The sequence below is a fragment of the Mustelus asterias genome, chromosome 5 (genome assembly GCF_964213995.1).
Source record: "Mustelus asterias chromosome 5, sMusAst1.hap1.1, whole genome shotgun sequence".
Classification (NCBI taxonomy): Eukaryota; Metazoa; Chordata; class Chondrichthyes; order Carcharhiniformes; family Triakidae; genus Mustelus; species Mustelus asterias.
This window is the reverse complement of record NC_135805.1, coordinates 12391057-12414869: the sequence shown is the minus strand read 5'-3', so window position 1 is coordinate 12414869 and position 23813 is coordinate 12391057. Positions and strand designations below refer to the sequence as shown.

Here is a 23813-nt window from a genome sequence, read left to right as displayed (position 1 = left end):
GGGCTTGCAAAATCCTACTAACTGTCCTGGCTTGAGACAATTCACACCTCTTTAACCTGTGATTATCCCTCTCTCCACTCGCATTATCTGTACCTGTAGAGACTTGATTACCTGCTAAGACTCACATTCCAACCATTATCTTCCAATTGTGCCTTTATCTATATATGCCGTGTTTGTGGACCCAACTTTCCACTCACCTGATGAAGGAGCAGCATTCCGAAAGCTTGCGCTACCAAATAAACCTGTTGGACTTCATATTTATTAACTTATGAGGAATGGTAATGCCATGGAATGTCAGGCACAGGATGGTTAGATTCTTTATTGTTGGAGATGCTCGTTGCCTGATACCTGAGAGGTACAAGCATTAATTGCCACTTATCAGCCCAACCCTGGATATCATTCAGGTTTTGCTGCATGTGAGCATGGAGCATGCTTCAGTTTCCGAGTTGCAAATTCAACTGAACACTGCATCAGTAAACATTCCCACTTCTGACCTTGTGTTGAAGGGAAGATTCCTGACACAGCTGAAGATGGTTGGACCTCGGGCATTATCCTGAAGAACTCCTGCAGTAATGTCCTGGGACTGAGCTGATTGGCCTCCAACAATCACAACCAAATTCCTTTGTGTCAAGCATGGCTCCAACCAGTTCAGGGTCTGTTTCATGATTCCCATTGACTCCAGCTTTGCTCAGCTCCTTGGTGACACATTCAGTCAAACGCTGCCTTGATGTTAAGGGCAGTCACTCTCACCTCACCTTGGGACTTCAGCTCTTCTGTATATGTTAGGACCAAGGCTTTAATGAGGGCAGGAGCTGGGTGGTTTTAGAGAAACCCAAACTGAGCAAATTATTGTTGAGTTAGCGCTGTTTGATATAAGCACAGTGTCGACAATGCTAAGAGATGATGATTCTTTTTTGACAAAAGTTCCGAGTCGTGCTGGCATTTGGACAGATTAACCCTCTCCCTCCCAAAAATAATCACTGATTGCATTACCAATTGGACAATGATGGAAAGTTCAAACATTTCAGCAAGAGTGGAATGTCTCCTCCGAATATTCGAAAAGAAAATGCTCTCCCAGGTTCACTGATGAGATCAATTACCCACTGAATAGCTGTCGCAAGCAAAGCTTGCTCTGTACCACAGGAAGGAAGATTCCATGACTTTTCTCAGATTCCTGCAACAGTTCCATGTAAAATACTGCACACTGTTGTGAACAGCCCTGCTGTCTCACTGTCAATTTACAAGGACACTGTGAGAAACTTTGCAGGTATACGCTTAACAATCGCCAAGGCAATCAGGCCATCACAAGAAGTTGAGGAAGTTTGATGTCCCAGAGAGAGTAAAATGCTGCCAGAGAAGAATCCACGTTTACTAAGATATCCTTTTGTTCGATCACAATTAGAATCAAAGGGGACACATGCACTCTTTCTCTTATCCCATTCCCTTTAACAATTATGATTAAATTTGCCCCCATCACACTCTCAGGCTCTGTATTTCAGATCCTAGCCAATCACTATATAAAAAAGGTTTCCTCCCATTTGGCAGTAGTTTCTTTTGCTAATCACTCTGGTTCTCAGCCTTCCTCCAGCTGAGAACAGTTTCTCTCCATTTACTCTGTCCAGACCCCTCATGATTTTGAACATCTCTAACAAATCTCCTCTCAAGCTTCTCTATTCGAAGGAGAACAGCTTCTCTAACCTATCCATGTAACAAGCCCCTCATCCCTGGAGCTATTCTCCTGAATCTTTTTTGCACCCTCTCTTAAACCTTCACATTCTTGAACAGAATAATTAGTTGCGACTGAATTAGTGGCATATAAAAGTTTGCCATAACTTACTGCTTTGTATTATATGCTACTCTGTATAAAGTCAAGAAAGTGCAATTTCTTTTAAACGACTTTCTCAACTTGCCCTATCACTTGCAATGGTTTGTGCATCTATCGCCAGGTCTCTCTGTTCCTTGATCCCATTAGGATTAGAATCCTTTATTTTCTCTTGCCTCTCATTGCTTTTCCTACCAAAATATATCACTTCACACTTCCCAGCAGAAAATATCTGTCACATGTCCACACATTCCACCAGCCTATTTCCTCTTGAATTCTAACACTATGGGGCGGCACGGTAGCACAGTGGTTAGCACTGCTGCTTCACAGCTCCAGGGACCTGGGTTCGATTCCCGGCTCGGGTCACTGTCTGTGTGGAGTTTGCACATTCTCCTCGTGTCTGCGTGGGTTTCCTCCGGGTGCTCCGGTTTCCTCCCACAGTCCAAAGATGTGCGGATTAGGTTTATTGGCCATGCTAAATTGCCCCTTAGTGTCCCGGGATGTGTAGGTTAGAGGGATTAGCGGGTAAATATGTAGGGATATGGGGATAGGGCCTGGGTGGGATCGTGGTCGGTGCAGACTTGATGGGCCGAATGGCCTCTTTCTGCACTGTAGGGTTTCTATGATTCTATTCCCTCACAGTTCACAATACTTCCAAGCTTGTATCTGAAAATTTTGAAATTGTGCTGCATACACCCAAGCCTCGGTTATCAGTGTAAAGAAAAGCAGCAATTCTAGTACTCACACCTGGGGAAAACCACTGAACACCTTCCTAAGATCAAAGCAAATTACTACGGATGCTGTAATCTGAAAAACAGAAAATGCTGGAGAAACACAGCAGGTCTGACAGCATCTGTGGAGAGACAATAGAGTCAACTTTTCAGAGCTGACGAAGGGTCATCGAGACTCGAAATGTTGGCTCTATTCTCTCTCCACTGAATATCTTCCTCTAGTCTACTGTTTCTGGTCACTCAGCCAACCTCAGTCTATGCTGCCACTTTCCCTTTTATTCCATGGTCTTCCACTTTTCCGGTTATGTGACACTTTGCCAAAAGCCTTCTGGAAATCCATGGACAGCACATCATCCACATTATACTCATCAATCTCCTTGTTATTTTCAAAAAGTTTATTTATTAGTGTCACAAGTAGGCTTACATTCAAGCTGCAATGAAGATACTGTGAAAATCCCCTAGTTGCCACATTCCAGCGCCTGTTCGGGTGCACTGAGGGAGAATTTAGCATGGCCAACGCACCTAACCAGCACGTCTTTTGGACTGTGGGAGGAAACTGGAGCACCCGGAGGAAATCCACCAAACACAGGGAGAACGTGCAGACTCCACACAATGACCCAAGCTGGGAATCGAACCCATGCTCCTGTAGCTGTGAGGCAGCAGTGCTAACCACTGTGCCACCATTCTGCCCACAGTGGCTTCCTCAAGTTAGTTAAATCCAATTATCTTTAACAAGCTCATGCTAGCTTTTCTTAATTAATCCACACTGTTGGTGTCTGTTAAATTAATCCCTGATTACCAGAGGTTTAACTGACTAGCCTGTAGCTGCTAGATTTATCCTTACATTATTTTTTGAACATGAGTGTAACATTTGCAATTCTGCAGACAAATGGCACTAAGGAGGATTGGAAGCTTATAGCCAGTACTAACTTTCTCACCTCCCTAACCAGTTCAGATGATAACAGCTGGACTGTTGTTTTAGTTGTGATCATAAAGATGATCAACGGCAAGATCCTCTAGTCCCTCTGGCTCATTGTGAAGATCGGTATTCATTTACTTGTTCAGTTATGGGAAATTAAAGCATGTGTTGCAATTCTTTAGCAGCCTGCAGGAAAGCCTACAGAGAACAACCTGGAGTTTGCATCAGGATTAAGCATGTCAGTGACCTTAAATGGGAGGTGTTGTAAAGAAGGCACTGCTTGCTAATAGAACCACAGAACCCTATGGTGCAGAAAGAGGCTATTCAGCCCATCGAGTCTGTACCGACACTCCGAAAGAGCACCCCATCCTCCACCCTATCGCTGCCCTATCTCCCTAACCCCGTGCATTTACCATGGCTAATCCATCTAACCTACACACCTTTGGAGACCAATGGGGAATTTAGCATGGCCAATCCACCTAACCTGCACAACTTTGGAGACCAATGGGGAATTTAGCATGGCCAATCCACCTAACCTGCACAACTTTGGACTGTGGGAGGAAACCAGAGCACCTGGAGGAAACCCAAGCAGACACGGGGAGAATGTGCAAACTCCACACAGACAGTCATCTGAGGCCAGTATTGAGCCTGGGTCTGTGAAGCAATAGTTCTGTACCACGTCCCTACAAATGTTGAATTGCATAATATTGGCAAATGACCTGTTACCAATGTTCTAATAATGTGCAGAACAGCACGTTATTGGAAAATTGGAAACAGGCCATTTAGCATGGCATTAAGAGTCCAGTTGTGGCTGTATCAATGTGGGGAGCAGCTGAACTGATGGCAAGTACGTTCCTGAAAGAAGGGGAGAAACATGCAAGGAAGAAAAGTCATCAGGCAGCTGTTTTCATAGAATCATTGAATCCTACAGTGCAGAAGGAGGCCATTTGGTCTATCCAGTCTGCACCGACCACAATTCCATCCAGGCCCTATCCTCATTACCCCATGCATTTACCCCAGCTAGTCCCCCTGACACTGAGGGGCAGTTTACCATGGCCAATCCACCTAACCCGCACATATTTGGACTGTGACGGGAAACTGGAGCACCCGGAGGAAACCCATGCAGACTCGGGGAGAACGTGCAGACTTCACACAGACAGTGACCCAAGTGGAAATCGAACCCGGGTCCCTGGCACTGTGAGGCAGCAGTGTTAACCACTATGCCACCGTGCCACCCCAAACTTTTAATTCCAAATTTTCTCTTTCATAGAACTCAAATTTCATCATCTGCCAGGGCAGGATTTGAACCAGATCCCCTGTGTTTTACCCGGGTCTTGGACGGGTTCATGGATGAGAGGGGTGTGGAGGGATATGGTCCAAGTGCAGGTCAGTGGGACTAGACATAAAATGGTTCGGCACAGACAAGAAGGGCCAAAAGGCCTGTTTCTGAGCTGTAATTTTCTATGGTTCTATAGGTCTCTGGATTATTAGTCCAGCAACAATGCCACTACGCCACCACCATTTTAGTGATCGAGGGATGGGAACATGCAACTTGTCCACATGACTGCAAATAGTTCATAGTTTTGGAATCAAGAGACAAATATTGAAACGTAATGCTGTCATTGAGCTTATTTTGTCTATTTTTTTAGTTCATTTTGGGAGGTGGGCATCGCTGGCTAGACCAGCATTTATTACTCATCTCTAGTTGCCCTTCAGAATGTGGTGGTGAGCTGCCTTATTGAACCGCTGCAGTCCCCCGAGGTGTAGGTACACCCACAGTGCTGTTAGGGAGGGAGTTCCAGAATTTGACCCAGTGGCAGTCAAGGAACGATGATATATTTTCAAGTCAGGATGGTGAGTGAATTGGAGGGAAACCTCCAAGTGGTGGTGTTCCCAGGTTTGGAAGGTGCTGTCTAACGAACCTTGGTGAGTTCTTGCAGTGCATCTTGTGGATGGTACACATTGCTGCCACTGTTTGTTGGCAGTTGAAAGAATGAATGTTTGTGAAGGGGTAGCAATCAAGCTGGCTGCTTTATCCTGGATGTCAAACTTCGTGAATGTTGTTGGAGCTGTACTCATCCAGGCAAGTGGAGAGTATTCCATCACACTCCTGACCTGTATCTGGTAGATGGTGGACAGGCTTTGGGGAATCAGGAGGAGAGTTACTCACCGCAGGGTTCCTAGCCTTTGACCTGCTCTGGTAGCCACAGTATTTATATGGCTGGTCCAGTTCAGTTTCTGGTCAATGCTAATGTTGATAGTGGGGGATTCAGTGATGTTAATGCTATTGAATGTCAAGAGGTGATGGTTAGATCCTCTTTTGCTGGACATAGTCATTGTCTGGCACCCGTGTGGCATGAATGTTACTTGCCACTTATAACCCCAAGCCTGGATATTGTCCAGGTCTTGCTGCATTTGGACATGGACTGCTTCAGTATCTGAGGAGTTGCGAATGGTGCTGAACGTTGTGCAATCATCAGCGGACATACCCATTTCTGACCTAATGATGGAAGGATGGTTATTGATGCAGCAGTTGAAGATGGTTGGGCCTAGGACGTTACCCTGAGGGACTCCTGCAGAAATGTCCTGGAGCTGAGATGATTGATCCCCAACCACCATAACCATCTTCTTTTGTGTCAGGTATGATGCCAACCATTGGAGAGTTTTCCCCAATTCCCATTGACTCCAGTTTTGCTAGGGCTCCTTGATGCCATATTCGGTTAAATGTTGCCTGAGTGTCAAGGGCAGTCACTCTCACCTCACCTCTGGCATTCAGCACTTTTTCCGTGTTTGAACCAAGGCTGTAATGAGGACAGGAGTTGAGTGACTCTGGCAGAACCCAAACAGGGCGTCACTGAGCAAGTTTTTGCTGAGTAATAGCCATGTTGATAGCGCTATTGATGACTACTTCAATCGCTTTACTGATGATCGAGAGCAGACTGATGGGGCAGTTGGGTTGGATTTGTCCTGTTTCTTGTCTACAGACTTTTAATTCCAGATATTTTGTGTTTTAAAAATTCCACAACCTGCTGTGATGAGATTCAGATCCAATACCCTGGGTCTCTGGATTCCTAGTCAAGCGACAATACCCCTGTGCCACTCCCTACCCAGTGTACCTGTACAGAGGCCATTACAGGTCATTGACATGCAATACGTTTCGTATGAGGGCCAGTTGGTTCAGTTGGCTAGATGGTTAGCATTTGCCCAGAATAACGCTGAGATAATGGGTTCGATTCCCACTCTGGCTGAGGTAGACTTGGGATGGGATGGACCTCCTCATCCTGAAGGCAACAGCAAACCACCAGTGACAAAAAACTGCCATGAGAAATGGCTCAGGATGAAGCATCAGCAGACAACGAGCCAAGGATCTGATTTTGGGCAGGAGACACTAAAGGACTAAATGTTTCATATTCAATGCTCTTAATTCATCAGTTCAAATTACTCCCACTTCCTGTATGTTTAACGACTTATACCATATCCTTGTGTTATACACCTCCAAATAAGCTTTCCAAATACAGCACAAATATGAAAGAATCACAATTAACTTGCATTTGGGTGAATGTTTTACAAAAGACAAAAAAAAATCAAATCACACCACACTGCAAATGCGTATACTGAGCCCCACATAGCTGCTCTCTGAAGTACCTCTTTCAAATAAAGAGAGCTTACCATTGGAAAAATACACCCTGGACCTAGTCAGAGCTCACAGATTATTTTCATTCATAGAATCTCTATAGTACAGATGGAGGCCATTCAGCCCATCGAGTCTGCACTGACAACAATCCCACCCTATCCCTGTAACTCCACATATTTACCCTGCTAATCCCCCCGAAACTAGGGTCAATTTCCCATGGCCAATCAACCGAACCAGCACATCTTTCAGACTGTGGGAGGAATCCGGAGCACCCGGAGGAAACCCACCCGCAGACACGGGGAGAACATGCAGACTCCGCACAGACAGTGACCCAAGCTGGGAATCAAACCCGGGTCCCTGGCACTGTGAGGCCGTCCCAAAACTAAATCTTCATTTCATTCCAACCCCACAGTCGTCGTATTTGGGAGAACCAACAGGAATACGTTCATTGATTATACATGTGAAAGTTTGCCTTGGTGGAGCGTACCTGATGTTGCGGACGTGTTGCTGTTGCACAGGTTGATGCTGGAAATGGTCAGGCCATCGATGATGCAGACAGAGGGGAGCGTGATCGATGAGAGATGAGGCAGGCTGGAGGCAGCAGCTGGCTGGATGGATGGGGGAAGTGTTTTGGCACACAGATGTCGGGTACTCGGAGCAAGCTTGCAGACAGGAGGAAGTCAATGGAGAGGTGATGGTGGTATTTCCCAAAGAATGGCAATCTGGTTGGTTACCATGACAACACAAGGGATGATGGTATGGACAATGGTGGCAACATTGTGGCAGCATTGGCGCAGGTCTTTGGTTACTTATTGTGCTGTCTGGAAAGAGGGAGGAAGGCTTAACAGTGCCATTTGACAGCGTACCACTGTTCTGACTCACTTTTGCCCTTGAGGTCTCCTTGGCTGACAGCTGCTGGGAGAGGTGGTCTCCATCGCAGGCTGCAGGGACGCTGTTACTGTTAGCATTTGATGGGACACTGCCATTGCTCTGAACCATGAAATCACCATTCCTGTTGCTCATAGCCATGCTCCTGTTTCACCAGCCTCTTCACATCCGTCACACGCCTGAAAATCAAACACAATGAAAACAAGATGTCAAAAATACTGTCAGTTAAAAAGACATCAAGAAAACCTCAGGATCTATCAAAATTCACCCCCACCTCCTCCCTCCCGCCCCATCTGTCAGTAAGATAGAAGGAACATCGCAAATTACCACCTAGAAAATCCTGAAGTAGCAACAGTCGCTCAGACTTGGATTATCTCAATGAACAGAACATGTGAGCAAAGAAGTGAATTCATTCATCCTCATGACATTGCTCAAAGACAAGTGAATAAAAATTGGGAGAACAGAGCCATATTTATCCTTCAGTTTTGTGACAGATAGAAGATTTTGTGCGGGATTCTTCGGTCGCGTTCGCCTCAAAACCGGAGAATCCCGCCCCGAGGTCAATGGACCTTTACATGGTGCGTCCCCCGCTCGCTACAATTCCCGTGGCGGGCAGGACGGGAGAATTCCGGCCTTTATCCCTATGAAAATGCTAAAATTCAATGAGAAAACCTAAAGATCAGCAGAGACAGATATCCCAGCTGGTGTCAACACTATCCAAGTCAGGTCCCAGAGTGAAACCTGGCTTGATAGATACTAACTTTTATTTTTTTGGGGGCTATTTGGTATTTGTGGCTGGGGATATCTGGGTAGGGTGGGATTATCCTCAAGATGGTTATGTTCACATCTAGCTTTAGAATTAGGGAAGGGGTTGGGATGCAGCCTTTCATTTGGGGAAGGCCGATGTTTGGGACTTTTCTCTATTTCCTTCCTTTTCTCCTTTTTCTTTATCTAGTTGCTCTTTAAGTAGAAATTGTCAGTCTGTCATTTGTCTCAACTCAGTTGCCTCAATTTGGTCAATTAGTAATTTTCTTTTTTGTGGAATGACACCTAAGAATGTTTTATGTCTAAAGTTTCTACAAATTCTGTTTGTTGCAATGTAAAAGGGCTGGATTACTGCAATGTATTTCTCACCTGTAGAAGTTAAAGACAGATACTGTTCTTCTTCAAGAGATCCATTTGGCCCTTCAGATCGCTTTAGACTCTGGAGAGGGTGGCTGGGGTAGATCTTTCACCCCAAATTTCACTCTAAATAATGGCATGGTGCAATTCTGATTCATAAAAATATCCCAGTTGTCACAACAGATCCTAATGGCGGCTATGTGATTGTAGTCTATTTAGTAAAGAAATAATTCTGGCCAATGTGTGCGCTTCCAATTGAATGATGTTCAGTTCTTTGCCAATTTTTTCCTTCTCTTTGTCTAACTTGCACAATCATCATCTGATTCTGGGTTGGGACTTCAATTGTGTTTTAAATCCTTCTCTTGATTGCTTCAAAACTGGTTCATGCTCTTTTCCTGGATCGCCTTCTGCTATTAATTCCTTTCTAGAAGTCCACAAGATGTACAGATTAGGTTGATTGGCCATGCTAAAATTGCCCTTAGTGTCGTGAGATGCGTAGGTTAGATGGGTTAGTGGGTAAATGTGTAGGGATATGGGGGTAGGGATATGGGGGTAGGGCCTGGGTGGGATTGTGGGCGGTGCAGACTCGATGGGCCGACTGGCCTCTTTCTGTACTGGAGGGATTCTATGATTCCACAAGGTTACAGATTGATGCTTAGCATTTTCTCTTCCCGACTGCAAAAGATTTTTCTTTTTTTCTCTCCAGTTCATCATTCGAAGTCAAGAGTAGATTTTTAAAAAATCGTGGATAGTAAGCTTCTTTCTCTTTTAGATTCTAGTGAATATCAGAGGATTGTTATATTTGATCATGTCCCCCTGCCGATAAAACTATGCTTTCCTGAAAGTGTGCCCTCTCAATGCATGTGGCATTTTAATCCTGTTCTTCTCGCTCATAAAGAATTTATTAAATTAAACCCCTCACAGGTTGCTCTTAGACACCAGTGCAACCCCTGGTATAACTGTATCCACTATTTGTGATGCATTTAAGGCTTATATCCGTGGCCAAATCATTTCATACACTGCAGCACTCAAAAATTGCCCATCAGAATTAGCTGACATTATCTTCTAAATTGACCCGCGCTGCGTTTCTGCTCCAACTCCTGAGTTTTAGGAAAACTCAGTTTACAGACAGAATTTGATCTTTTATCCACAAAATCTTTGATGAAATCAAGACAACAGTATTACGAGCATGGTGAAAAAGCCAGAAAAATTCTCTCTCACAAACTTCACAAGTTAATGACCTGTAATTTGATCAGTGAATCTGGTACTTCCACACTACATCCCAAGCGTATAAATGATCAATTTAAAACTGTCTATTCTACACTGTATTCCTCGGAGGCTGCAGACAATTCTAGTTTTTTTTTTACAAGCTTGATATTCCAATCTTGAGTCCTGTTAATAGGTCCGTGTTAGATAATCCCCTCTCAACTCTAGCAATAGATCAAACCATCAAGGCACTACAAAGTTGTAATGTTCCAGGAGCTGATGATTTTTCTGTTGACTTTAATTACTCTCTTCCATCTTCTTCCATTGGGAAAAGATCACGTACCAACCGACTCAAGAACAGCTTCTTCCCTACTGCCATCAGACTTTTGAAAGGACCTCTCTCATATATTAAGTTGACCTTTCTCTCTATCTATGACTGTAACACTATATTCTGCACCCTCTTCTTTCCTTCTCCCCTATGTACTCTATGAACGGTATGCTTTGTATCCCAATACAAATGACAATAATAAATCAAATCAAATTTTAAAAATGCTCCTTCTATTGATATCCCCTGCTCAGTTTAGTCTTCTCAGAATCACTTTCTCATGGTAATCTTTCTTTTATTTTGAATCAGGCAAACATGTGGTTACTGCTGAAAAAGGTTAAGGACCCCTTTGAGAGCAGCAGTTCTTTCTCTGCTAAGCACAGATTAGAAGATACCAGCCAAAGCTCTTGCCCTCCATTTGGAGCCTATTTTGCCAATTATCGGCTCTCTCGATCAATCGGACTTTATTAAGTATCGACAGTCATTCTGCAACTTGAGGTGCCCATTTAATATTATTTACTCCACGATTCTTTCTCCTCTTCCAGAAGTTATAATTTCCTGGTAAAGGATTCGACCATTCACCGATAGAAGACCATGGAGACTTCTTTAAGCCTTCTGTAACCAACATCCACCCAACATTGTGCAGCAATGGGATAAAAACCCAAAACGCAGAGAGAAACAGAACTGCTGGAAGACTGATAAAAATTCAACAAAGCATTTTGACTTGAAAAGAAGCTCTAAAGAAGTAGAGACGCAGAGGGATAATCACCGGAATACACTCTAGAGAATGGCCTGGAACATGAAGGCATAAATTCAAATTTCCATACTGCTGCCGAAGACGCCATTAAATCTCCTTTGGAAGTCCAGTTTCAGACAGCAGAGTTGACACAACCTGCAAGGGTGTGCTAAATCTTTAAAATTCCAGGTTACAGCAAGTCCTGAGGATGCCTTTAAGTACTGCAATGTCAGAAGTGCCATTTGGAAGAACCTCATTGCTAAAACCCACTCCCCAAGTCAGAGCCTTCACATCCAAATTCATCGAAAAGAGAAGAAATTAATTAATTAATTCAGGAATGTTGTGACAGCACAGCAACAAACAAGCAGAAGCTTCAATTCAACTGACTCAACAGTGAACAAAATAAGTTAGCGGGCAGCTGATCAACGCAGCCATTGTTTATTTTTCTTTCCCCAAGAAGAGCATCATCGCCATTTTGCAGAGACAGCCGAAACTGGCAAACACACAAAATCCCTTTGTTGCTGAGTAAACACTGACACCATCTTGAAATCCAGACAAAGCTCTAGAGAAATCTTCTTTTAAATAAAGGTAGAGCCAAAAAATCTGCAAGGATTTCACACCACCTTCATGGCAGATGGCCTCTGATTCACCCACCATCAGCTGAGCACTTCAATCAGCAGGCTGCTACATTTGAAAGCCACCCCAGTGCTCCCCAGCCACTTCTTCCAGAGGTCTAAGATAGGGAATAGCTGCTAAGAAGACTGTACCAAGATTCTCTGAGACCTCCCTTGGCAGATGCTGGATGCCATGGAGCAATGCCAAGATGTTCTGTACCCACACATAGCAAAGTCATCAATCCCACGAGAGGCAGTGCCAGCACTAGTAACATGCCACATTTATGAGCCCACTTCAAACACAATGACAGGGGAATATGAAATCCAGCCCATAGTATTTACCAAAATAACTTCTCTATTTCTGTAGATTAACAGTTTCCATTTTCAGATGGATTTCCAGTGCTAAAACAACAGCTGGAATATGGGGTTTGCTGTGTTTCTTGAAGTTACACTGGATTATCCCTGCTTGATGAGGAAGTGGAAGGATGGGTTGGCAAGTTTGCTGATGACACAAAGGTTGGTGGTGTTGTGGATAGTGTAGAGGAATGCCAGCAGTTGCAACGAGACATAGATAAGATGCAAGACTGGGCGGAGAAGTGGTAGATGGACTTCAACCCAGATAAGTGGGTGGTGGTTCATTTTGGCAGGTCGAATAGGATGAAAGAATATAATATTAAGGGTAAGAAGCTTGGCAGTGTGGAAGATCAGAAGGATCTTGGGGTCCGGGTTCATAGGACGCTCAAAGCAACGTCGCAGGTAGAGGCTGTGGTTAAGAAGGCATATGGAATACTGGCCTTCATCAATAGAGGAATTGAGTTTAGAAATTGGGAGATAATGCTGCAGCTGTATAGGACCCTGGTCAGACCTCACCTAGAGTACTGTGCCCAGTTCTGGTCGCCTCATTACAGAAAGGATGTGGAAGCCATAGAAAGGGTGCAGAGGAGATTTACAAGAATGTTGCCTGGATTAGGTGGCATGCCTTATGAGGATAGGTTGAGAGAACTAGGTCTTTTCTCCTTGGAGAAGCGAAGGATGAGAGGTGACCTGATAGAGGTGTATAAGATGTTGAGAGGCATTGATAGAGTGGATTCTCAGAGGCTTTTACCCAGGGCTGAAATGGTTGCCACAAGAGGTCACAGGTTTAGGGTGCTGGGGAGTAGGCACAGAGGAGATGTTAGGGGTAAGTTTTTCACTCAGAGGGTGGTGGGTGCGTGGAATCGGCTGCCAGTAGTGTTGGTGGAGGTGGATTCGATGGGGTCTTTTAAGAGACTTTTGGATAAGTTCATGGAAGTTAGTAAGATAGAGGGTTATAGGTAAGTCTAGTAGGTAGGGACATGTTTGGCGCAACTTGTGGGCCGAAGGGCCTGTTTGTGCTGTAGCTTTTCTATGTTCTATGTAGGATGGGCTATTTATTCAAAGTTTTAGAAAAATGTGTTTTTGGTCCAGTTTTATCTCATCAATTAAAATGTTATATTCATCACCTGTAGCTTCAACCTGTACGAATTCTTCATGCTCTGCTCATTTCCCCCTCTACAGAGGCATTTTTACCTCCATTTTCACAGTAACCTAATTGCAGTGTTAATGTAAGCCTACTTGTGACACTAACAAATAAACTTAAACTTCTGTTTGATATTGCTGTTGAACAATGCTTGTGTCCCTTCGACACAGTAAGGATGTAATTGGAATTAACGGGTGGTTTATGTGATAAGGGCCGGGATTCTCTGGCTTCCCAGCCACGTATTTCTCATCAGCGGGAGGTGGCACATCGTTTGCTAGCAGCAGGATTCTCTGGTCCGCCGACATCACCCCACCCTGGCAGGAAACCCGCGAGCGGTGTTGCGCTGCCGGTGGGATCGGAGAATCCTGCCGGCGTGAAAGGCCAGAGAATTCCGGCCAAGGTCTCTCTTTATGCCGATGATCTTCTGTTACACAATCTGACCCTTTTGTATCAATACCAATTGTTCATGCTTAAATTTGGTAAATTTGCAGGCTACAAGCTAAAGTTTGTTTTATTCCAATTAATTTCTGCATTAGGCCTGTCTTTTGACTTATTCTCCTTTAGATAGGCTTCTGATAATTTGACTTACTTGGGAATATCTATGACATGAGATTGCAACAACCTTTTTAAATATAACTCCAAATCTTTGTTCAAAGACTTCAAGTAAGACTTTGCTGATTGGTGAGTGCTGTCTCTATAGCTTGCTGTTCATATTAATTCTGTCAAAATGAAATTTTACCTAAACTTCTAAATTTATTTCAGGCTATTCCTATTTTTATTAAAAATCTCTTGACCAATTGATTTCCTCTTTTATTTGAATTAATATGCATAAAATCTTACTGGAAAGACAAATCTTCAAGGTCTTGCTTTGCCAAATGTTTTGAATTATCGGTCTGCCAATATTCATAGGCTTACTTAGGCTTCATTCATTTTCAGGTAATGACGACCCAGAACATTACTCTTGCCTCCCTCATCACATTCACAGTTACCAGCTTGTGTGAATCGCTGTACACAAAATAGTATTGTGCTGCACTCCCTTAAAACATGGTCCCAATTCAGAATCCACTTTGAAGAGAACAGATTGAAGTCTGTTCTTTTCTCTCTTCCTATCCATTCTAATCCATATTTCCATCTTCTCTAGTTGATTCAGCCTTCCCCCTTTGGTCCAGATTTGGTTTGAAATCTTTGAAAGATCTTTTCTCTGAGGGTATGTTTGCTTCCTTTGATTATCTAGTAAGGGAGCATGGTGATTCCAAATCTCTCTTTCAGGTTCTTACAGACTTGCAGTTTAGCCAGTAAACATTTTGCTTCCTTTCCGTCTCTATCTCCTGACAGTCCCTTTGACCTTTGTTTAGGTGTTAATCCCATTTTAAAGGGCCCTCTTTCACACATTTATAATATTATTCACAAACTCTTTGGTTAACGTTAAGGGAGAGCGGTGGGACCTAAATAATAAGCTTTCTGGCAGTCTATGGCAATTGATTCATTTCAGATTGTATTCTTCATTACTGTGTATTAGACATGATCTGCTTCAAGTTAATGTTCTTCATTGACTCTACCTTTCTAGAGCTAGACTTGCCAGGATGTACTCTGGATCCTGCCGATGTGAGATGTCATTTGGTTCCTGCAATGCTTTCATATATTTTGGCCATGTCCAAGGCTGGCCACTTTCTGTTCCTTGTGTTCTTAATTTTTTCATGCACGTGTGTCATATCTATTGATATTGTCATGTTTTTGGGGTAATCCCTGATGAGATAGCTGTAGATCACTGTAAGATGCCATGGTTCAATGTCTGAACATCAACTTATCTTATTCAATTGGAAGTCTGCAGCTCCACCCTCCCACTTCCAATGGGTCAAGCAGATGATGTTTCTTAAACTTGAAAAGATTAAATATACATTTTCGGATTAGTTTTAAACATTGGTTCAGTCTGGCCACATTTTATTCATTATTTAGACAATCTTTTTCTTCTACAAGTTGAATAATTCTATCTATTCCTCTTCTTTTTCACCCCCTTTTCTTCTAACATTTTCTTTGCCTGTATTTTAAGATGTATCTTATTGTAAAAGCCAATAAATAAAGTTTGATAAAAAAAGTTAAAGTACAGAAAGAGGCCATTCAGCCCATTGTGTCTGCACCAGCTGAAAAAACACTAACAGCCCATTCTAATCCCACCTTCCAGCACCCGGTCCATAGCCTTGCAGGTTATAGCACATCAAGTGTAGATCCAGGTACCATTTTATTGAGTCGAGGGTTTCTGCCTCAATGTGGACAGTAAACTCCAAACACCTACCACTCTCCGGGTAAAATGCTTTTCCTAATATCCCCTCATCCTTCTACAAAACATCTTCAATCTGTCCCCTGGTAACTGACTCTCTGCTTGGGGAAACAAGTCTTTTCTATCTACTCTATCCAACTCCCTCATAACTTTGTGCACCTCAATTACATCACCCCTCATCCTCCACTGTTTTAAGGAAAACAACCCTATCCTATCCAATCTCTCCTCAAAGCTATAATTTTCCAGCCCTGTCAACATTCTTGCAGACCTCTTCTGCACTCTCTTCAGAGTAATTAAGTCCTTCCTGTAATGTGGTGACCAGAACTGTACACAAAACTTCAGCTGTGACCTAATCAACATTTTATGCAATCCCAGCTTTATATCCCTGTTTTTGTACAGTATTCTATACCTCATGAAATAAAGGAAAGCATTCCATAGGCTTTTTTAAAAATCACCTCACCCACCTACCCTGCCACCTTCAGGGACCTGTAAAGAGATACACTGCAAGGCCTCTCACTTCCTCAATCCCTCTCAATAGCCTCCCAGTTATTGAGTATTGCCTTGCTTTGTTTGCCCTCCCAACTTTCCAGGTTGAATGCAATTTGCCATTTTTCCATCCATTCAACCAAACCATTGATATCATTCTGGAGTCCACAGCTATCCTCTTCACGATCACCTACATGGCCAATTTTTGTGTCAGCTGCAATTCTGCTTGCTTGGAGATTTCGCCACATGTCCTGTCTCCAACTGTCTCACCCAGTAAAATTCACCTTTTGTTTCATCCATTTTCCAAGAACTAATCAATGAAAGTGATCAAAGAATGTGAAAATATTATTTCAAACCCCCATGATTTTTCTCAAGTTGCTTCTGGCAGTGTCCAAGAGATTAATCTTTAATATCCGGCCAATTCAGGCTAATCCTGGAGGGTTGTCAATGCTAAATGCATTGCAAGTGGTGAAAATAATAATGAGACACTGGCTCCAAATACAGTTTCTCACAAGCGCCACAGCACTTCTAGGAAGGATTAATATATCACCAAACTGAAAGAAATGAGCCGATAAAGGCGGCTGAGGGACTTCACTGGTGCATTCTAGGAAAGGTCGGACCAGCAACATCTACCAAGAAGTGGGAAGCGGAAGATCTGGTGTCAAGGAGCGGTAAGCCCCAAACACTACATCAGTGTTTCCCTCCTTCCCTCCTCCTCTAACCAAAAAAAAGGCCACTGTGAGAAGGTAAAACTGAAGGTAAGAGTTTTATAAATTTTCTTAAAATAATTTAATTGGTGCTCGAAATGTCAGTCAGTGGGGTTAAGTGTTGCGCTTGTGAGATGCGGGAGATCCGTGACGCTTCCAGCGTCTCGGACGACTATGTCTGCAGGAAGTGCACCCAATTGCAGCTCCTTACAGAACGCATGGATAGGTTGGAGCAGCAGTTGGATGCACTTAGGAGCATGAAGGTGGTGGAAAGTGTCACAGATAGGAGCTTTAGAGACGTGGTCACACCCAAGGTGCAGGCAGATAGATGGGTGACCGCTAGAAGGGGCAGGCAGGCAGGCAGTGCAGGAATCTCCTATGGTCGTTCCCCCTCTCTAACAGCTATACCATTTTGGATACGGTTGGGGAGGATGGCCTATCAGGGGATAAAAGCAGCAGCAGCCAGAGCAGTGGCACCACAGCTGGTTCTGTTGTTAAGCAGGGAAGGACAAAGAGGACTAGAGCAATAGTGATAGGGGACTCTATAGTTAAGGGTGCAGATAGCGTTTCTGTGGGATGTGAAAGAGACTCCAGGATGGTATGTTGCCTCCCTGGTCTAGGATGTCTCTGAACGGACAGAAAGCATTCTGAAGGGAGAGGGTGAACAGCCAGAGGTCGTGGTACATATTGGTACTAACGACATAGGCAGGAAGAGTGATGAGGTCCTGCAGCAGCAGTTTAGGGAGTTAGCAGAAAGTTAAAAAGCAGGACCTCTAGAGTTGTAATCTCAGGATTACTCCCTGTGCCACGTGCCAGTGAGGCTAGGAATAGGAAGATAGTGCAGCTCAACATGTGGCTAAACAGCTGGTGTACGAGGGAGGGTTTCAGATCTCTGGACCATTGGGGTCTCTTCCGGGGCAGATGGGACCTGTACAAGAAGGACGGGTTGCATCTAAACTGGAAGGGCATAAATATTTTGGCTGGAAGGTTTGCTAGTGTCACACGGGAGGATTTAAACTAGTTTGGCAGGGGGGTGGGAACCAAAGCAAAGGTGAATTAACTGAAGGGGAACCAGAGAGTAGGGCCAGTAAGACTCAGAGAAACAGCAGGCAGGGTGGGATTGCTAATCAAAGAGGGTCTGGTGGACTGAAGTGCATTTGTTTCAATGCGAGAAGTGTAACAGGTAAAGCAGATGAACCTAGAGCTTGGATTAGTACTGGGAACTATGATGGTGTTGTTATTACAGAGACTTGGTTAAGGGAAGGACAGGATTGGCAGCTTAACAATCCAGGGTACAGATGTTTCAGGTGGGATAGAGGGGAATGTAAAAGGGGTGGGGAGTTGCACTACTGGTTAAAGGAGAATATCACAGCTGTATTGCGGGAGGACACCGCGGAGGGCTCATATAGCAAGGCAATATGGGTAAAGCTCAGGAATAGGGAGGGTGTAGTCACAATGTTGGGGTTTACTATAGGCCTCCCAACTGCCAGTGGGAGATTGAGGAACAGATATGTAGGCAAATTTTGGCAAGGTGTAAAAGTAACAGGGTTGTTGTGGTGGGAGATTTTAACTTCCCAGATATTGACTGGGACTCACTTAGTGAATGGGGCAGAGTTTGTAAGGAACATCCAGGAGGGCTTCTTGAAACAGTATGTAGATAGTCCAAATAGGGAAGGGGCCATGGACCTAGTATTGGGGAATGGGCCCGGCCAGGTGGTCAACGTTTCAGTAGGGGAGCAGTTCGGGAACAGTGACCACAATTCAGTAAGCTTTAAGGTACTTACTGATGGATAAAGATAAGTGTAGTCCTCAAGTTAAGGTGCTAAATTGGGGGAAGGCTAATTACAACAATATTAGGCAGGAACTGACGAATGTAGATTGGGGGCAGATGTTTGAAGGAAAATCCACATCTGGCATGTGGGAGGCTTTCAAGTGTAAGTTGATAGGGATTCAGGAACAGCACATTCCTGAAAGGATAAAGGATAAGTATGGCTAGTTTGGGAATCTTAGATAATGAGAGATATTGTGAGCCGAGTCAAAGAGAAAAAGGAAGCATTTGTCAAAGCTAGGAGGCTGGGAACACACGAAGCAAGTGTGGAATACAAGGAAAGTAGAAAGAAATTTGAGTAAGGAGTAAGGAGGGCTAAAAGGGATCACAAAAAAACCTTGGCCAGCAGGATTAAGGAAAATCCCAAGGCTTTTTATACATATATAAAGAGCAAGCGGATAGCCAGGGAGAGGGTTGGCCCACTCAAGACCAGGGGAGGGAATCTATGCGTGGAGCCAGAGGAAACGGGCGAGGTATTAAATGAGTACCGTTGCGTCGGTATTCACCAAAGAGAAGGACTTGGTGGATGATGAGTCTGGGAAAGGGTGTGTAGATAGTTTCAGTCATGTTGAGATTAAAAAGGAGGTGGTATCGGGGTTCTTGAGAAACATTAAGGTAGACAAGTCCCCAGGGCCTGATGGGATATACCCCAGAATACTGAGAGGTAAGAGAGCAAATTGCTGGGGCCTTGAGAGAAATCTTTGTATCCTCACTGGCTACAGGGGAGGTCATGATGTGGAGATGCCGGCGTTGGACTGGGGTAAACACAGTAAGAAGTCTAACAACACCAGGTTAAAGTCCAACAGATTTATTTGGTAGCAAAAGCCACGAGCTTTCGGAGCAGGCTGTCCCTTCGTCAGGTGGGTGGGAGTTCCCACCCACCTGACGAAGGGACAGCCTGTTCCGAACGCTCGTGGCTTTTGCTACCAAATAAACCTGTTGGACTTTAACCTGGTGTTGTTAGACTTCTTACAGGGGACGTCCCAGAGGATTGGATAATAGCCAATGTTGTTCCTTTGTTTAAGAAGGGTAGCAAGAATAATCCAGGTAATTACATATGAACTTTACATCAGTGGCAGGGAAATTATTGGAGAGGATTCTTCGAGACAGGATTTATTTCCACTTGGAAATAAGTGGACGTATTAGTGAGAGGCAACGTGGTTTTGTGAAGGAGGTCGTGTCTCACTAACTTGATCGAGTTTTTTGAGGAAGTGACGAAGATGATTGATGAGGGTAGGGCAGTGGATGTTGTCTACATGGACTTCAGTAAGGCCTTGGACAAGATCCCTCATGGCAGACTGGTACAGAAGGTGAAGTCGCATGGGATCAGAGGTGAGCTGGCAAGGTGGATACAAAGCTGGCTTGGTCAAAGAACAGTAAGAAGTTTAACAACACCAGGTTAAAGTCCAACAGGTTTATTTGGTAGCAAAAGCCACACAAGCTTTCGAGGCTCTAAGCCCCTTCTTCAGGTGAGTGGGAATTCTGTTCACAAACAGAACTTATAAAGACACAGACTCAATTTACATGAATAATGGTTGGAATGCGAATACTTACAACTAATCAAGTCTTTAAGAAACAAAACAATGGGAGTGGAGAGAGCATCAAGACAGGCTAAAAAGATGTGTATTGTCTCCAGACAAGACAGCCAGTGAAACTCTGCAGGTCCACGCAACTGTGGGAGTTACAAATAGTGTGACATGAACCCAATATCCCGGTTGAGGCCGTCCTTGTGTGTGCGGAACTTGGCTATCAGTTTCTGCTCAGCGACTCTGCGCTGTCGTGTGTCGCGAAGGCCGCCTTGGAGAACGCTTACCCGAATATCAGAGGCCGAATGCCCGTGACCGCTGAAGTGCTCCCCAACAGGAAGAGAACAGTCTTGCCTGGTGATTGACGAGCGGTGTTCATTCATTCGTTGTCGCAGCGTCTGCATAGTTTCCCCAATGTACCATGCCTCGGGACATCCTTTCTTGCAGCGTATCAGGTAGACAACGTTGGCCGAGTTGCAACACACGACAGCGCAGAGTCGCTGAGCAGAAACTGATAGCCAAGTTCCGCACACACAAGGACGGCCTCAACCGGGATATTGGGTTCATGTCACACTATTTGTAACTCCCACAGTTGCGTGGACCTGCAGAGTTTCACTGGCTGTCTTGTCTGGAGACAATACACATCTTTTTAGCCTGTCTTGATGCTCTCTCCACTCCCATTGTTTTGTTTCTTAAAGACTTGATTAGTTGTAAGTATTCGCATTCCAACCATTATTCATGTAAATTGAGTCTGTGTCTTTATAAGTTCTGTTTGTGAACAGAATTCCCACTCACCTGAAGAAGGGGCTTAGAGCCTCGAAAGCTTGTGTGGCTTTTGCTACCAAATAAACCTGTTGGACTTTAACCTGGTGTTGTTAAACTTCTTACTGTGTTTACCCCAGTCCAACGCCGGCATCTCCACATCTTGGTCAAAGAAGACAGAGGGTAGCAGTGGAAGGGTGCATTTCTGAATGGAGGGCTGTGACAAGTGGCGTTCCTCAGGGATCAGCGCTGAGTTCTCACTGGAACGACGGAGGTTGAGGGGTGACCTGATAGAAGTCTACAAGATTATGAGGGGCATGGACAGAGTGGATAGTCAGAAGCTTTTTCCCAGGTGGAAGAGTCAATTACTAGGGGGCACAGGTTTAAGGTGTGAGGGGCCAGGTTTAAAGGAGATGTACAAGGCAGATTTTGTTTACACAGAGGGTGGTGTGTGCCTGGAACTCGTTGTCGGGAGAGGTAGTGGAAGCGGATACGGTAGTGACTTTTAAGGGGCGTCTTGACAAATACATGAATAGGATGGGAATAGAGGGATATGGTCCCCGGAAGGGTAGGGGGTTTTAGTTAAGTCGGGCAGCATGGTTGGTGCAGGCTTGGAGGGCTGAAGGGCCTGTTCCTGTGCTGTAATTTTCTTTGTTCTCTTTGTTTTGACGTTTGTGTAATATTAATCACAACAGTAGTCAATGAAAGTTTAAGCACATAAATCACGGAGCACTGAGGCACACAGAGTATAGAATGAAAGTGTATCGGATAGAAGTTACTAACAGGTGGGAGGGCCATTGACTCTTCACTTAAGGGCTGCATACAAAGCAAAAAACTATACTAACCAAGAGTCATCTCTCATCTGCCCCAAGAGTGATATCTAATTTCTTCTTGAAATCCCATCACTGACAAAAGTTTCAGTGGGCAACACGGTGACACAGTGGTCAGCACTGCTGCCTCACAGCGCCAGGGACCCTGGTTCAATTCCAGCCTCGGGTCACTGTCTGTGTGGAGTTTGCAATCCCCATATACTGCACTCCCTCCATAGCAAGGACACCAAAACGGCACACAATACTCCAGGTGTGGTCTCACCAAAGCCCCGTGTCTGCGTGGGTTTCCTCTGGGTGCTCCAATTTCCTCCCACACTCCAAAGATGTGCAGATAAGGTGGATTGGCCATGTTAAATTGCCCCTTAGTATCAGGGGGATTAGCAGGATAAATATGTGGGGTTACGGGGATAGGGCCTCAGTGAGATTGTTGTCGGCGCAGGTTCGATGGGTCAAACGGCCTCCTTCTGCACTATAGGGACTCTATGATCTGACACCTAAAATAGATTACCTGCCATATATCAAATATGGGATCTTGCTGTGTGCAAATTAACTGTCACATTTGCCTGCAAACAAAGATCACAGTTCCTCAATGTGGTGCTCTGATTCGTGAAAGGCATTAACTAAATTCAAAATTATTATTGAAGCAATTAAAGGAAATGAAAACAGAAAATGCTAGAAATACTCAGCAGGTGAAAATATTCCAGTTCCAACATCTTCAGTTTTTATTTCAGATTTCCAGCATCAGTATTATTTGGTTCTTGTTGAAATGAAAGAAGCCCAGTCACAGCTTTCAACACAATTGCCTTTATTTGTTTGAATTTTAGCGCTGTTTAAACCACCTCATTACACAGAGAGAATAAAAGCATCATAGCTGAAAAGGTCCAAGACCATCAGAAGCAGCGACACAAATCCCTTCAAGCTTTTGACTCTGCATCTTTCTATGGAATTAAATGGACGCTTTAATAGATGAAAGACAAACAATCAGCAAATACAGAAATGATCAAACAACAGTCTCCACCTGCTTCTTCATTGAATTTAAACATACAAAAGCTATGCAAGGCTGTATTTGGCACGATACCGTGTGCATCCCGAGATTAAGCAGGATCCAGAAGACTGGAACTTGGGGCTAGAGTAAGGATAACTGGTTTTTTGTTGCTCTGACCCATTTTCATTACTGGGAGTGCAGACTCAGCAGCTGCCAGGTGTTAACTCAGTACACAAACTTCAGTCACTGGCTTCCAAGATGCCAGCTCTGATTGGTTAGGCTGGAGAATCACTGGCTCCACATCAGAAAGAAATGAGATTCCATAAAGTATTTCCCCCTCGAAAGGAGATCTTAAACAGAGCAGGTTATGCTGCTCAGTTCAGATTCTATAGCATCCACAACTGTGACAAAGCTGTTGACTTTTCAGACCTTGCGTTTACCTCCAGCATTTTCGGTTTTATATTCAAATGTTTCTATATAACTGCTCAGTAAAGATGGATCTGATGTTCTTTTGCTGCATCATTGAAACTAGAAGCAGGAGTAGGCCATTCAACTCTTTGAGCCTGCTCCGCCATTCATTGTGATCACGGATGATCATCAAATTTAATATCCTGATCCCCCTTCCTCCCCATATCCCTTGATCCCTTTAGCCCCAAGAGCTTTATCTAATTTCTTCTTGAAGTCACACAACATTTTGGCCTCAACTACTTTCTGTGGTAGTGAATTCCACACATTCACCATCCTCTGGGTGAAGAAATATCTTCTCACCTCAGCTCTAAAAGGTTTACCCCTTATCTTCAAACTATGACCCCTGGTTCTGGACTCCCCCACCATTGGGAACATTCTTTCTGAATCTACCCTATCAGAATTCTATAAGTTTCTATGAGATCTGTTCTCTTCTAAACTCCAGTGAATA

At 44.1% G+C, this 23813-nt stretch overlaps 1 protein-coding gene across 10 annotated transcripts in view; it reads right to left on the bottom strand.

The window, feature by feature from the left end:
* Positions 1-23813, bottom strand: part of disp1 (dispatched homolog 1 (Drosophila)) — a 390670-nt gene that overhangs the window by 101152 nt on the left and 265705 nt on the right. For all 10 annotated transcript variants that reach the window (XM_078212185.1, XM_078212187.1, XM_078212182.1 and 7 more), the window contains one exon: positions 7594-8173. In XM_078212185.1, the coding sequence (XP_078068311.1) occupies positions 7594-8135 (542 nt within the window). In that variant the 5' untranslated portion in view covers positions 8136-8173. The remainder of the gene's footprint in view (positions 1-7593; positions 8174-23813) is intronic.